This window comes from Lolium rigidum, chromosome 3 (assembly GCF_022539505.1).
Source record: "Lolium rigidum isolate FL_2022 chromosome 3, APGP_CSIRO_Lrig_0.1, whole genome shotgun sequence".
NCBI lineage: Eukaryota > Viridiplantae > Streptophyta > Magnoliopsida > Poales > Poaceae > Lolium > Lolium rigidum.
In genome coordinates, this window is record NC_061510.1 from 156532017 (window position 1) to 156545962 (window position 13946).

The 13946-nt window shown below is 42.8% G+C and overlaps 1 protein-coding gene across 1 annotated transcript; it reads left to right on the plus strand.

Moving 5' to 3' along the window:
* Positions 1–3582: 3582 nt before the first annotated feature.
* Positions 3583–13603, plus strand: LOC124702552 (RNA helicase aquarius-like). Its single transcript, XM_047234704.1, is given in 15 exon segments — positions 3583–4128; positions 4230–4322; positions 4974–5036; positions 5336–5422; positions 5497–5649; positions 5732–5889; positions 6972–7048; positions 7051–7205; positions 7317–7427; positions 7949–9007; positions 9100–9363; positions 10213–10398; positions 10903–12054; positions 12160–12510; positions 12644–13603. Coding segments are annotated over 15 exon segments (4737 nt in total). The 5' UTR covers positions 3583–3732; the 3' UTR covers positions 13076–13603.
* Positions 13604–13946: the final 343 nt, after the last annotated feature.

Genomic DNA, 13946 nt, shown 5'->3' on the forward strand with positions numbered 1-13946 from the left:
GGTACACAGGGGCTCAGTCAAGGGCCGCTCAAAAAACATGTCACGCAATAGAGTGGAAGGGCACCTCCGGCTCCACAAGGACTACTTCCACCGCACCGATCTGGTGTTCAAGGAAAAAATGTTGCGGTGCCAGTACAGGATGTCAAGGGACCTGTTCATGGTCATTCCACGGGGCGTCAGAAACTACGGCCCCTACTTCCAATGCAGGCCCAATGCACACCTCCTACCAAAAAATGCTCCGCAGCTATTCGCATGCTATCATATGGAATGGCTGCTGATATATTCGATGAGTATCTTCGAATGGGTGAGAGCACCTGCCTTGAGTCCATGTACAGGTTTTGCCGAGCCGTGATTTCCGTGTTCGGACAACATTACTGTAGGGAGCCAACTGTTGAGGATACAAGGCGGCTGTTGTCTATCAATGAGTCTAGAGTGGAAGAACTGTCCATTTGGATGGCAGGAATGATTGACAACATAGATTGCATGCACTAGAAGTGGAAGAACTTTCCATTTGGATGGCAAGGTCAGTACAGCGGGCATGCAGAGGGACGGACTGTCATTCTTGAAGCTGTCATATCTCAAGATTTATAGATTTGGCATTCATTTTTTGGCATGGCCGGTTCCAACAACGACATCAATGTGTTGCACGATCACCGATTTTCAACAGGCTTATGGAAGGCAAAGCTGAGCTACAAAGTCAATGGAAATGCATATGACAAGACATATTATCTTGCTGATGCATCTACCCTGAACGGGCCACACTGGTGAAGACTGTCCATAATCCAAACTCGGAGAAGACGAGGAGGTTTGCCAAGATGCAAGAGGCTTGCAGGAAAGATGCGGAGCGATGATTTGGTGTGCTCCAAGCTCGGTGAGAAATTGTTCGTCACCCGACAAGAACATAGTCGCTGAAGACCATGCATGAGGTGATGACATGATGCGTGATCATGCACAACATGATCGTTGAGAACGAGCGTCCCGATGACCGCAATGAAAACCACTAGGATTTCCAAGATGAGCTGGTTACGCCAATCCATGGGGCATTATCTTGGGAGGACTATCTACATATGAATGTAGAAGTCACTGGCGAGGCCGTGTGCAAACGCATGCAGATGGATCTGATTGAGCATCAGTGGGCATTGGCTGACCATGAAGATAATGCCTAGAGGAATACAATGTTATTTTCATGTAGACTTTTTAAAATTTGGATGTAATAACTATGACTTCATTGACACTGTTTATTTTGTTGTTTTCAAACATCCTAATTCATGCTAACGCGCAAATTCGTCGGGCCGCTGGAGGCACCCCCAGGCGGAAACGGACATGCGGACAAAAACAGTCATTTTCGCGTCCGCGGGGCGATGCAAACGAACGCACGCGGACAATTTGGGCGTCCGATTTGCGTCGCGTTGGAGATGCCCTAAGAGCATCTCTAGCAGAGCCCGTAAATGGGCCAAAACCGAAAAATAACCGCCAGTTAAGGGTTCGGGCTGAAAAATGGCGCCGATCAGGTACCGTAAAAGGGCCAAAACCGAAAAACTTTTTTCCGAGACTGAAAACCCAAATCGGCCTGTATTTGTAGGGGTTACTGGAGCGCACCAAACGCTCGATCCATATCTAGGGCGCGCTGAAATATCAGCTGACGCAACTGCTCACTCTCTCCCTCCCGCGCCGCCACCACACTCCGCCGCCGCACCGCCCGATTCGCCCGAGCCCCACATCCCGGAGCTAGCGCAGGTCACCCCGCACCCCGCCCGCTATTCCTCGCCCAACTTCGGGTGCCGCCGCCGCTTCGTCCAAATCAAGGATGAGCTCGGGCGACGAGTTCGTCGATGTCAATCTGTCGGATTCGTCGAGCTCGGACGATTCCGACCTTGACGAGCTGCTCCAGGATGACGAGATGGAGTCCACCATGCTCCTTCTCTCTGTCAAGGAGCTGGAGGACCGCGCGAAGCTGCTGAATTGGAGGCGCGTGTCCGTGATAGGCCGGAACCACATCTAGCGGAATCGCCTCCTCGGCCACGGGCAGCTGATGGAGGACTACTTCACCGAGGTACCTACCTATCCGCCCCATCTATTCCGTAGGAGGTATTGCATGTGGCGTAGCTTGTTCGTCTGAATCGTCAAGGCCTGCGAAGCCAATTCGAATTACTTCAAGCAACGTAGAAATGCCGCCGGGGTGATGGGTTTCAGCGCATTCCAAAAAATCTCTGCTGCCATGAGGGTCATTGCGTATGACATCCCCGCGGATTACACCGATGAGTATTTTCGAATTAGCGAAGATACTACATCGGAGTCGGTGCGCAGATTTGCTCGCCTGGTTATCAAGTTGTTTGGGCCAACCTATCTTCGAGCTCCCAATGAGGATGGCACCAAACGATTGATGGAGATAAATGAGAAAAGAGGTTGGCCGTGCATGCTTGGTAGTCTTGATTGTATGAATTGGACATGGAAGAATTGTCCAAATGCATGGCATGAACAGTACTGTGGCAAGAGCAAAGATGCAACCATTGTACTTGAGGCCGTTGCATCACAAGATTTGCGGATTTGGCATTGTTTTTTGGGTTTGGGACACTCAATGATATCAACATGCTACAAAGATCCTCTTTGTTGGGAAAGCACCCACCTGCAACTACAAGGTTATGAACAATGAGTACACAATGGGATATTACCTAGCCGATGGCATCTATCCGGATTGGACAACTTTTGTTAAGTCTGTCAAGGATCCTCAAGATAGAATAGAAGCTGAATTTGCCAAAGCTCAAGAAGCAACTCGCAAGGACATTGAGAGAGCTTTTGGTGTTTTGCAAGCAAGATTTTCCATTGTTCGTGGCCCAGCGATTTTGGGACAAAAAAACCTTGTCAACATCATGACATGTTGTGTGATTCTTCACAACATGATCATCGAGGATGAAAGATAGTTGAGCTTGCCCTGCTTCTATGATAATGTTGGCACCCGATTGAAACCGCAACGCAATCCGGATCGCATTGAAGCTTTCCTTGAAACTCATCGGCAGATTGAGAATGCCAGTACCCATGCCCAACTCGTTATGATCTAAAGATGCACCACTGACAACGACATGGCCGTCGCCTTTGATCCTACCATTCCATTCATTTGTTTGTCACATGTACCATTGTTGAGATATTTGTTTATTTGTCCAATTTTCCGAGAATTGTTGTAATTTGGTTGAGACATTTTTTCATTTGTTCAATTTTCCCAAAACTGCTGTAATATTTTGGTTCAGAGTATTGTTTATGTGTTGTAATAATTTGGATGATTATTTGATTAATTATGATTGATTATTGTATATGTTGCATATGAATTCTATGAAAAACCCTGTATTTACGAGTTCTGCGTCAGTTATTTCGTAAACACGAGTTCGAACTGGGTTTTCAGTTCGAGTTTTTAGGGCTCTGCTCTAAGCCACAACCAGAAAAAAGAAGACCCTTCGGGCCGCTGGCCGGCTCAAACCGACTACGGCCCGGATATGTTACGGGCCACACAAGCCCTTGAGCTAAAGCGAAACAAGCGTAGAGCTTCCGCACCTCCGCCGTCTACACTCTCCACTCCGACGATGGAGGCGTCCGGCTAAACCCCCCTTTCAAATCTCTCCCCCGCCGCCGCCGCCGCCTCCTCCACCACCGCCTCCCGGCTGCCGCCACTACCGGCAGCAACTACCAGTTCCTCACTACTCCCCCTCACACAAACCCTAAACCTCGCAGACTCCAGCCATGCCGAAGGTCTACGGCACGGGGGTCTTCGAGTTCCGGCACCCGCGCGCCGCCGAGTACCCGCTCCCCGCCGATGCCCCTCCGGCGGCGGCGCCCGCCTCCACCGGGGGCTCCATGACGCTCCTCGACATCCAGCGCGACCGCCTCACCTGCGTCGCCGCCGAGCACTGGGGCTCGCCGCCCGCCGCCGCCGCCGCCTTCGACGCCGACCTCGTCAAGGAGATCTACAACAAGGAGCTCCGCGTGGTGGGCCGCGGCCGCAAGACCGTCCCGCTCCAGCGTGTCATGATCCTCGAGGTCAGCCAGTACCTCGAGAACTACCTCTGGCCGCACTTCGACGCGGACCACGCGTCCTTCGAGCACATCATGTCCATGATCCTCATGGTCAACGAGAAGGTCCGACCCTTGCCCGAATTGCAGCGATTAATGGCAGCTTACTTGCCTGACCTATTTCTAGGGTTTCTGCTGACGCGGTCTGGGTGGGATTTTCTGTGCAGTTTCGAGAGAATGTGGCTGCGTGGACATGTTTCCATACCCGGAAGGACGCCTTCAAAGGCTTCCTGTGGCGGGTTCTCAAGCTCAAGGATGAGGTCTGTGTTCAATTTGCTGCTGCACTTGTCCAGTTGCTCCTTAGATACTTCCACTGCAGCGCACATGTACTCTAGTAAAACTGAGCCTCTTTAGGCTGGAGTAGCATAATTAGCAACCCAGTGAAATTTAGTTTTGGTTCTTCATCTATCTCTTCAAGTAGATTTTACTGTGAAACCTTGTCAACGAAGGCCGTGTCATCAGATCCCTTCAGGGTGAGATTTGGTTAGGATGGTTGCTAGCAATCACTATAGTAACAAGCTCAGTGCGGCCAACACACATTTTGTGTGCTGCAGCCACCGTACCTGTGCTTGAGTGTATGAGATCCAGTCAGTAGTTACTGGCCTGAATAATTTTCTTTGTGTTCTTGGTAATATTAGCTATGCTGACAAAACATGAGAAGTTTGGTAGTCAGAAATGATGCTGTTTTGCTGATGACAGTTTCTCAAATTTTCTTTGGAGCACCATTTAAGATGGATATCTTGTTAGATGCTTGTTGGTATTTCTTTTTTTTTGTAGTTTTGTCCAGTTTCATGCTGAATCTTCTGTGTTAATTCAATTGGTACCTTCTTATTTTGGATGTTTCCTTAAACAATTACGTATATATCTTCTCACACTTTTCTGAATCTTCTCATCCTTATGCTGTCTTGCAGGATAGGACCATTAGTATGGCAGAGAAAACAAATTACCTCTTGTTCATGATAAACGCGTTTCAGGTACCCATCACAGGCTTTGACTAGAATATTTTTTTGTCAGATGTAGATGTTTTGATTTCAATTGAAAGGGATTATGAGTACCTTTCAAATGCCATAATGTGGGGGTGCTATGTTGTTTGTCATGAATTTCTACATAACTTCCTATTGAATTGAATCTATGCACCGGTTGTCTGATGTTATGGCTCTGTGCCCTAATGACTTCAAAACTAGCTCTGCAGAGGCTGTTCATTTTTTTTATCCTGTTTGTTGTTTAATTTGGGCATGCTATCTGTGCCCCATTAACTCATGCCTTACTGCAGAGTTTGGAGGATGAACTTGTCCGGGAAACTATACTCCAGGTAGTAAGCTTAAAGTTGTGGCATACTCTCTCTTTTGGACGGCTTCAGGTAATTAAGTTCTCCTAAAAGTTAGCTTTTCCGCCCTTCTTATGGTTTCTCATGTATGCTTCAAACATCTACAGATGGAACTTTGCCTTAATCCTGAATTAATTAAGAAGTGGACCAAAATCAAAAGAAAAGAAGCAAAGGAAGCAAAAAAGGCAGGCCAACCTTGTAATCCTTCAGAAATGCTTGAGAATAAGTTCCTTAGGAACCTAATTGAAGAATTTTTGGAGGTGTGCCTTCGGAACTCATTGAACTCACTGTGATGTCACTAGATATAAATTGTGCTAACCTGCACCTGTGATACTTATGTAGATTCTTGATTCAAAGGTTATATTGTCCAGTCAAGATGGTGGTGAAGAATCTGTCTTTACCGAGTCACTTAGTGGGCAGGTTGATGATTCCAGTGTCTTGTATTGTGAAAGATTCATGGAATTTCTGATTGATATGTTGAGCCAGCTTCCTACGAGAAGGTATGCATACATTTTTGTTACTTCTCTGGTAGTATCAAGCAGCATCGTTGATTAGCAAACTAGTAGATTGCACTCTAGGTTATTCAGCCTTCATGAGTTCTCATTTATTTAGATCTAATAACCTGAGAACTTGACATCCAGGGAAGTCGATCTGCACAACTCTGCCTTTTCTGATTGAAGTAGGTTGAACCTACAAGTCCTTGTGCAATTGCATGTACCCACTTTTATAAGCTTTTAGGACCTATAATTTTTCAGTTCTCAAGTCAATGGGGCAGCCCATTCAAATTTTTGGACAGGTGCAATTATTAAGAAGAACTGTCTCTTTTGACCATGCAACTTTTGAAGTCCTTTTGCATCGAATGAAGTCCTAAACAGAAGTTGTTAGGTGTCTGATTCTCTCCACCATGAGCATTTTGTAAATCAACATATTTCACTCGTACGGTGTCAATCTTTTTGTTGTTTCTTGTATCCATGTCGTGTGACAACTAACAACCGGACATTATTTGGTGATTTGTTTTTGTGATTGTTCCTTTCATATCCATGTAACTGCTGTGGTCTCTAGTACTGCTCAGCCTTGCAGATTAGATATGATAGAATAGTTACCTTTTGGTTTCATAATTGAGATGCAACTGCATTAGCTATTTGGTAAGACTCTTGTTAGGAAATAAGATCTCACTAAGATATATATATTTTTAGTTTGCCAAAGATTTATTTGGTAGTCTCTTCACAAGGAGATTCATGCACGTGCATCTGGACAATCAAATAATTATCAGAAGTTATCTAGACTCCTTTCTTCTCAGCGATGCATCGGTCATCAGAGCCTTGAGATATGGCATGGGAAGAGAACCTTATGGCTGACTCGTGCCTCCCTTGGTTCTTGCACTCAAACCTAAGCATGTTTTCCATTGACCCCATTTAACATCTTTGTGAAGTCATTTCATATTTTTTTTAGCAACATGTAACTACATCCATGAAGTGAAATATCTTGGTTCACTTAAATCTTGCTCAGTATTAGCAACATTAGCTTGTCTCTGTATGCAATTATGTATATATGTTATCTAATAATGTTGTTCAATATACAGATTTTTAAGGCCTCTAGTCGCTGATACCGCTGTTGTTGCTAAGTGCCACTTAAGCACACTCTATACTCATGAAAAGGGCGCCTTTTTGCACAATTGGTGGACTTGCTGCAGTTCTATGAAGGCTTTGAGATCAACGATCACTCTGGAACACAGCTTAGTGATGATGATGTTTTGCAAGCTCATTATTCCCGTTTCCAAGCTTTTCAGCTGCTAGCATTTAAACAAGTGCCTAAGGTGTGTACCTTGTTATTGGTGCGGTGCAATTTGCTCACACTGATTTCCTGATAATACTAGTGTTGCTGAAGGCAAATATTAATCTTCTCTCCATTTTTCTGATTGTTGCAGTTGCGAGACCTTGCCTTGTGTAATATTGGTTCAATTCATAAGCGTGCTGATTTAACAAAGAAGCTGCTTGTCTTGTCAGATGTGGAACTGCAAGATCTGGTTTGCAATAAGGTGAGCAATTTTACATGCTTACTTCATTTCTCTCTGCTTATTGTCTCTTTCAAAATTTGTCCTGGTATCCTTGACATGCATTAGTCCAGATATATTTTTCCTTTCTACTTGTCAAGGAAGTATTTTTTTCCCATTTTTAGAAGGTATATTTTCTGAGTTTTATGCTGTTCAACATAAACTTTTGATAGAAAGGAAGCATATCTGTGCAACCACTGCTTGTATAAATCGACAAAGCATTTTATACATGTTCCTGAAGTTAACTATCCATAGGGATTAAAGGACATGTATAATCAAGTAAAATAATGTAAAGCAGATGTCAAGTAGAGAAGTCATGTTTATGGCAAGAACCATTATTTACTTGCACGCGCAACTAAATGACACTGTAAAGTATGAATGTTTAAGTAAATTTAGCTTTTAAAACCGCTCTTCGTAGTTTCATCATTTTCTCATACTTATCAGATTATTTTTCGTATGAAAAAGAAAAACAGGAATTTGAAGTACTAATTTCTTTCTATGAACAGCTTAAAATAATTTCGGAGGAGGATCCATGCAGTGGAAGGCGTGATTTCCTTATTGAGGTCCTTGTTGCTTTTTTTGAGAAGCGCCAATCACAGAAAGAAGCAGTTAATGCACTTCCTCTTTATCCTAATGAACAGATCATGTGGGATGAGAGCCTTGTTCCTAGCATCAATTATTCTGGAGAAGGCTGTCTTGCCTTACCAAAACTCAATCTCCAGTTTCTGACACTTCATGATTATTTGTTGAGGAATTTCAATCTCTTTCGTCTTGAATCAACATATGAAATTCGTGAAGATATTCAGGAAGCTGTTCCTCATCTACATGCTTATATCAATAATGAGGGAGACACTGGCTTTCGTGGATGGTCCAGGATGGCCGTTCCAATCAAGGAATTTAGGATCACACAAGTGAAGCAACCTAACATTGGTGAAGTTAAGCCTTCTGCTGTAACAGCTGATGTTACTTTTAGCATATCAAGCTACAGACCACAGATAAAATCTGAGTGGGATGGTTTGAAAGAGCATGACGTGTTATTTTTGTTGTCAATCCGCCCATCTTTTGAACCTCTTAGCTCTGAGGAAGATGCAAAATCAACTGTGCCTGAAAGGCTAGGATTGCAATATGTACGTGGATGTGAGGTGATTGAAATTCGTGATGAGGAAGGAGGACTCATGAATGACTATACAGGAAGGATAAAGAGAGATGAGTGGAAACCTCCCAAGGGTGAGATTCGTACAGTTAAAATTGCCTTAGATACAGCACAGTACCACATTGATGCTACTGAGGTAGCAGAGAAACATGGAGAAAATGTGTATGGCACATTTAATATTCTAATGAGAAGGAAACCCAAGGAGAATAACTTTAAAGCAATCCTGGAATCTATACGTGATCTAATGAATGAAACATGTATAGTTCCTGAATGGCTGCATAACATATTCTTGGGTTATGGAAATCCTTCTGCCGCGCAGTGGACAAACATGCCCGATCTTCTGGAAACTATCGATTTTAAGGACACTTTCCTTGATGCTGAGCATGTGGTGCAAAGCTTTCCAGCTTTCCAGGTAAACAGCATAATCTGATCTAGTTTTCTCAAGGTGGGCGTCATTTTCATATCTTTAATCCTTAATATTCTAATGATTTAAAATATTCCTAGGTCACATTTATCAATACTGATGGTACCGAAAACATGCATCCAAGCCCTCCCTTCAGGATTAAGTTGTCCAAGAAAATGAGGGAAATTAGTCATGCCTTGCCTGGCAATGTAAACTCCTCTGATATAACAAGCAAGAACAATATGGTCGATGATGAAGGGTCTAAGAAAGAAAAACTAAGGGTTGAGACTTACATTCCTGCTGATCCAGGGCCATATCCTCAAGATAAACCTAAACAGAACTCAGTGAGGTTTACACCCACTCAGGTATGTTTCAGATCCTCAGCTTAATCATCATTTTCAGTTGGTGCATATCCTCCAGACAGAACTTACCAGGATATGTTTTAAGCATTTCCTATGTGTATTCAACCTCTTGGACGAATCGAACATGTAAATGGGTGGTTATTAGGGAGGACATATTTAGATTGTAGCAGCTAGTATTGACACTTTTAGCATGAGAACAGAACATTTGAGCTGGGTGTGGACAAAAAACTGGATTTGAGTATGAGTTACCTGCAGATCCAATTAAGGAAACTTAACATTTCCAGTTATTACACCCAGGCCATCATTTTTTTTCTGGAAGGCCAGAATTGGAAAATTTATTTGTAGTTATATTATTGACTTATTCTGGGATACCTAAAACTACTAGTGATACTTTTAGCATGACAAAAGATCATTTGAATTGGATATAATACCAAAAAAATGGATTTGAATATGATCTATGATTTACTTCTACATTAAATTCAGGAAACTCCACATTTCCAGAATTCAGCTTTTAAACTCCGCATTGCAACATTGACTTCTAGTCTATGATTGGCTTACCGGGGGATACCTAACACTACTTCTCTTCAAGAACTCCCAATATGAATACAGATTTTGCCACTTTGGATAATTTACGTATGTTCTCTAGATTTCTGTTTGTGTACTAATTAGTAGGAGTGATCACTAGGATTCCTTGGTTTGGGCTTGAATATTTTTATTTATTTATTTATTAGTTTCTATTATTTTGCATTTTTGTACTTGTATGTAATTAAATGCTGCTTCTTTTGAGATTAATGAAAATCTGATTCGACTAAAGCTTTTGATTGCTCATGAATGGTAACTATCTATTTGTAGATTGGTGCTATAATATCTGGTATTCAACCTGGTTTGACAATGGTTGTTGGTCCTCCTGGTACGGGAAAGACAGATACAGCTGTGCAGATATTAAATGTTCTGTATCATAACTGTCCTTCACAAAGAACGCTGATTATTACCCATTCCAATCAAGCTTTGAATGACTTGTTCGAGAAGATAATGCAGGTACTGTGACTGGGCCAGATATTCTCTGAATTTTAAACATACAGTAGCACTTCTCTAGATTGGAAATGAGTTGTGCTTGATCCATGCAATGCTGTTCTTTAATATGGATTACTTGCTAGCTGCGGCGGTCACAGTATATGATTGGAAATGACTTGAATATTTTGCTTCCATCCCTTTCAAATACACGTTTCTTATTATGTTCCTGGCTATATAGGATGTTGTATCAATTTAATTTGGACAGAAGTAGAGATAATCTCTTGGTCGTTGAGGGCCTCGAGATGAAATGACTATGTATGCTCATGTCCATGAAATAGTGCTACATATGATGCAATGCTGTTTCTTGACTTGTTTTTAATTTTTTTTTGACTGTTGGAGTTCTGAGTTACTTGATTTACTTCACGATGAACAATATATCTACATATCGAAATATATCATACGCTTTCTGATTGTCTTGTTGCATGTTCGTTTTTCGGCTGGTTGTCTGATGTTAACTTGGTTCTTCAGAGGGATGTGCCCGCGAGGTACCTTCTTCGTCTTGGTCAGGGTGAGCAAGAGTTGGCAACTGATCTCGATTTTAGCCGTCAAGGTCGTGTCAATGCTATGCTGGTTCGGCGACTAGAGCTCCTTGGTGAGGTTGCAAAACTGGCAAGATCCCTTCATCTTCCTGAAGATGTGAGCTACACATGTGAAAATGCTGCATATTTTTGGTTATTACATGTTTACGCCCGCTGGGAACTATTCTTAGCTGCCTGTGCGCCAAACAAAGAGAATCCCACTTTTGTTAAAGACCGTTTTCCATTTTCCGAGTTCTTTTCGGATACCCCACAACCTATATTTACTGGTGAGTCATTCGAGAAAGATATGCATGCAGCCAAAGGTTGTTTCAAGCATCTTTCCACGATATTCCAAGAGCTGGAAGAGTGTAGGGCTTTTGAGTTACTAAAGTCAACAGCGGAGCGAGCAAATTATCTAATGACTAAACAAGCCAAGATTGTTGCCATGACTTGCACCCATGCAGCATTGAAGAGAAGAGACTTTCTTCAACTGGGTTTCAAATATGACAATTTGCTGATGGAAGAAAGTGCGCAGATATTGGAGATAGAAACTTTTATACCAACGCTCCTTCAGCGACAGGAAGATGGCCATGCTCGTCTCAAACGTTGCATTTTAATTGGTGATCACCATCAGTTACCGCCTGTTGTGAAGAACATGGCTTTTCAGAAGTACAGCCACATGGACCAGAGTCTCTTTACAAGGTTTGTTCGCCTTGGTGTGCCTTACATTGAACTCAATGCCCAGGGACGTGCCAGACCTAGTATTGCTGAACTTTATAACTGGAGATACAGAGAACTGGGAGATCTGCCTTATGTACGTGAGGAAGCTATATTCCATAAAGCTAATTCTGGATTCTCTTTTGAGTATCAGCTGGTTGATGTCCCTGATTACCGTGGCAGAGGCGAGTCTGCTCCTTCTCCTTGGTTCTACCAGAATGAAGGGGAGGCTGAGTATATTGTTAGTGTTTATATTTATATGCGTCTGATAGGATACCCTGCCAATAAGATTTCAATATTAACTACTTACAATGGTCAGAAGTTTCTTATCCGTGATGTTATCAACAGAAGATGCAAGCCATGGAACATTGAGCCACCTTGCAAGGTAATTTATAACAATCCAGTAATTCAGCTATATTAGGTCAATCAAACATTTGTTCAGTTTTCAACTATTTTGTGCAGACATTTAACTGTGATATGTTTTATTTAGGTTACCACGGTGGACAAATTCCAGGGTCAACAAAATGATTTTATTTTATTATCTCTCGTCCGGACCCGATTTGTGGGCCATCTTCGTGATGTCAGAAGACTTATTGTGGCTATGTCTCGTGCTCGTCTGGGCTTGTATGTGTTCTGTCGCCGTTCCCTGTATGAACAGTGCTATGAATTGCAGCCAACATTCCAGCTTCTACTCCGAAGGCCAGATAAGCTTGCCTTGAATCTTGAAGAGTGCACCCCGTTTACAGAGCGACCTTTGGGAGAAGCTGGAAATATTCATTATATTACTGATGTTGAAGATATTGGACACCTAGTGAATTTCAGACTGGAACATCTTCGTCAGGTACTTTTGCCCTACATTTATCCAGTACCAAACCTCTGCTTTGTAAAATTTAATTATGCTGCTTATATTGATTTTTTTGCGAATTTGATATATTAAAAAATTGACAACCTGACCTCCATTCTTTCTGCAACAGATGCAATCAATGCAATATTTTGCACCTCATACAGAGGCTGTTTCAAACCCTCCTGAAACTGTCAATGGTGGGATAGTTTTGCCTAATACGAAGGAGGGCATGGAGGAAGAAAATGGCGACGCGTCTGCTGTGTTAAACAATGACAAGATGGATGAAGATACTGCTGAGGCAAAGGATGACATGATGCAGGAAGCAAGTAAGATGGATGAAGGTAATGTTGAGGCAGGTGATGTGGCTATCGAAGACAAGATGGTGGAAGAAAGTGCTGATGAGGCTAAGGACAAGATGGTAGAAGGAAGTGCTGATGTGGTTATCGAGGACAAGATGGTGGAAGGAAGTGCTGATGAGACCAAGGACAAGAAAGAGGAAGAAAAGGCTGCTGAGGCTAATGACAAGATGGAGGATGGAAATCCTATGTCAGAGGACCTGTAGCTAGATTGAGCTGATGTAGTTATTTGGCTGGTGAATGGCGCCCTTAATTTTTGCGCACCGACTCTTCGCTACAAAGGTTTGATTTGTGACAAATATTCAACTGGGTGGCCTCATAAGGGTAACACGTATCTGAGTCATAGCGGAAAGCGGAACCAAGCCATACCTGCCACAAGAACATGTTACATGTCTGTCAATGCCCTTCGTTTGAACCCCTGTGACTATGCAGGAAGACATGTACAAAATGCTTCTGCTAGGATTCTCCTCCCAACTGTTTTAACGTAGCTATTCCAGAGAACGGCTGGAACATTGGTGCCGTGATACCTTTTGTATACTAATGTTCTGTAATTTGGGCACGATAACATGCATTATTTTTGCAGCTTTGAGCCTAGGGCCCTATCCTACTGTTAACGATGTCTTCTGACAATGCTTATAAATCGGGTTAACTGAGGTTTTTCAGGGTGTGATTGTATGTGCAAACATAAAATTCTGTACGAGATCTTTTCATGTAATATAAAAGTCTACCCTGCATGCGCTATGCTTTCCACGGTGATCTAGTCAATCTTAATATTCGTGACTTGTAATCTTTGGATGAAGTTGTGCCCTTATTTCATTGATGCATTGGATTTTGTCCTGGCATATTTGGATTTCTACTTGCTAAGCTGTTACGTGTTGTGAAGTTTGACTGTTTACTGCTGAGAATAACACGTTTCTGCGGTGTTCGAGACATTTCCGCAGCCCTGCACGCTGAACTTGTTGTTTGCTGTTGTTTGTCCGAATTTCTAATCTGCTTATGGAAGTTGTTTGATGGGAGCACCTGTTCTGCCGTGACAGCGAAATGGTTTACCAACAGTTCATATCATCGATGCAGAAT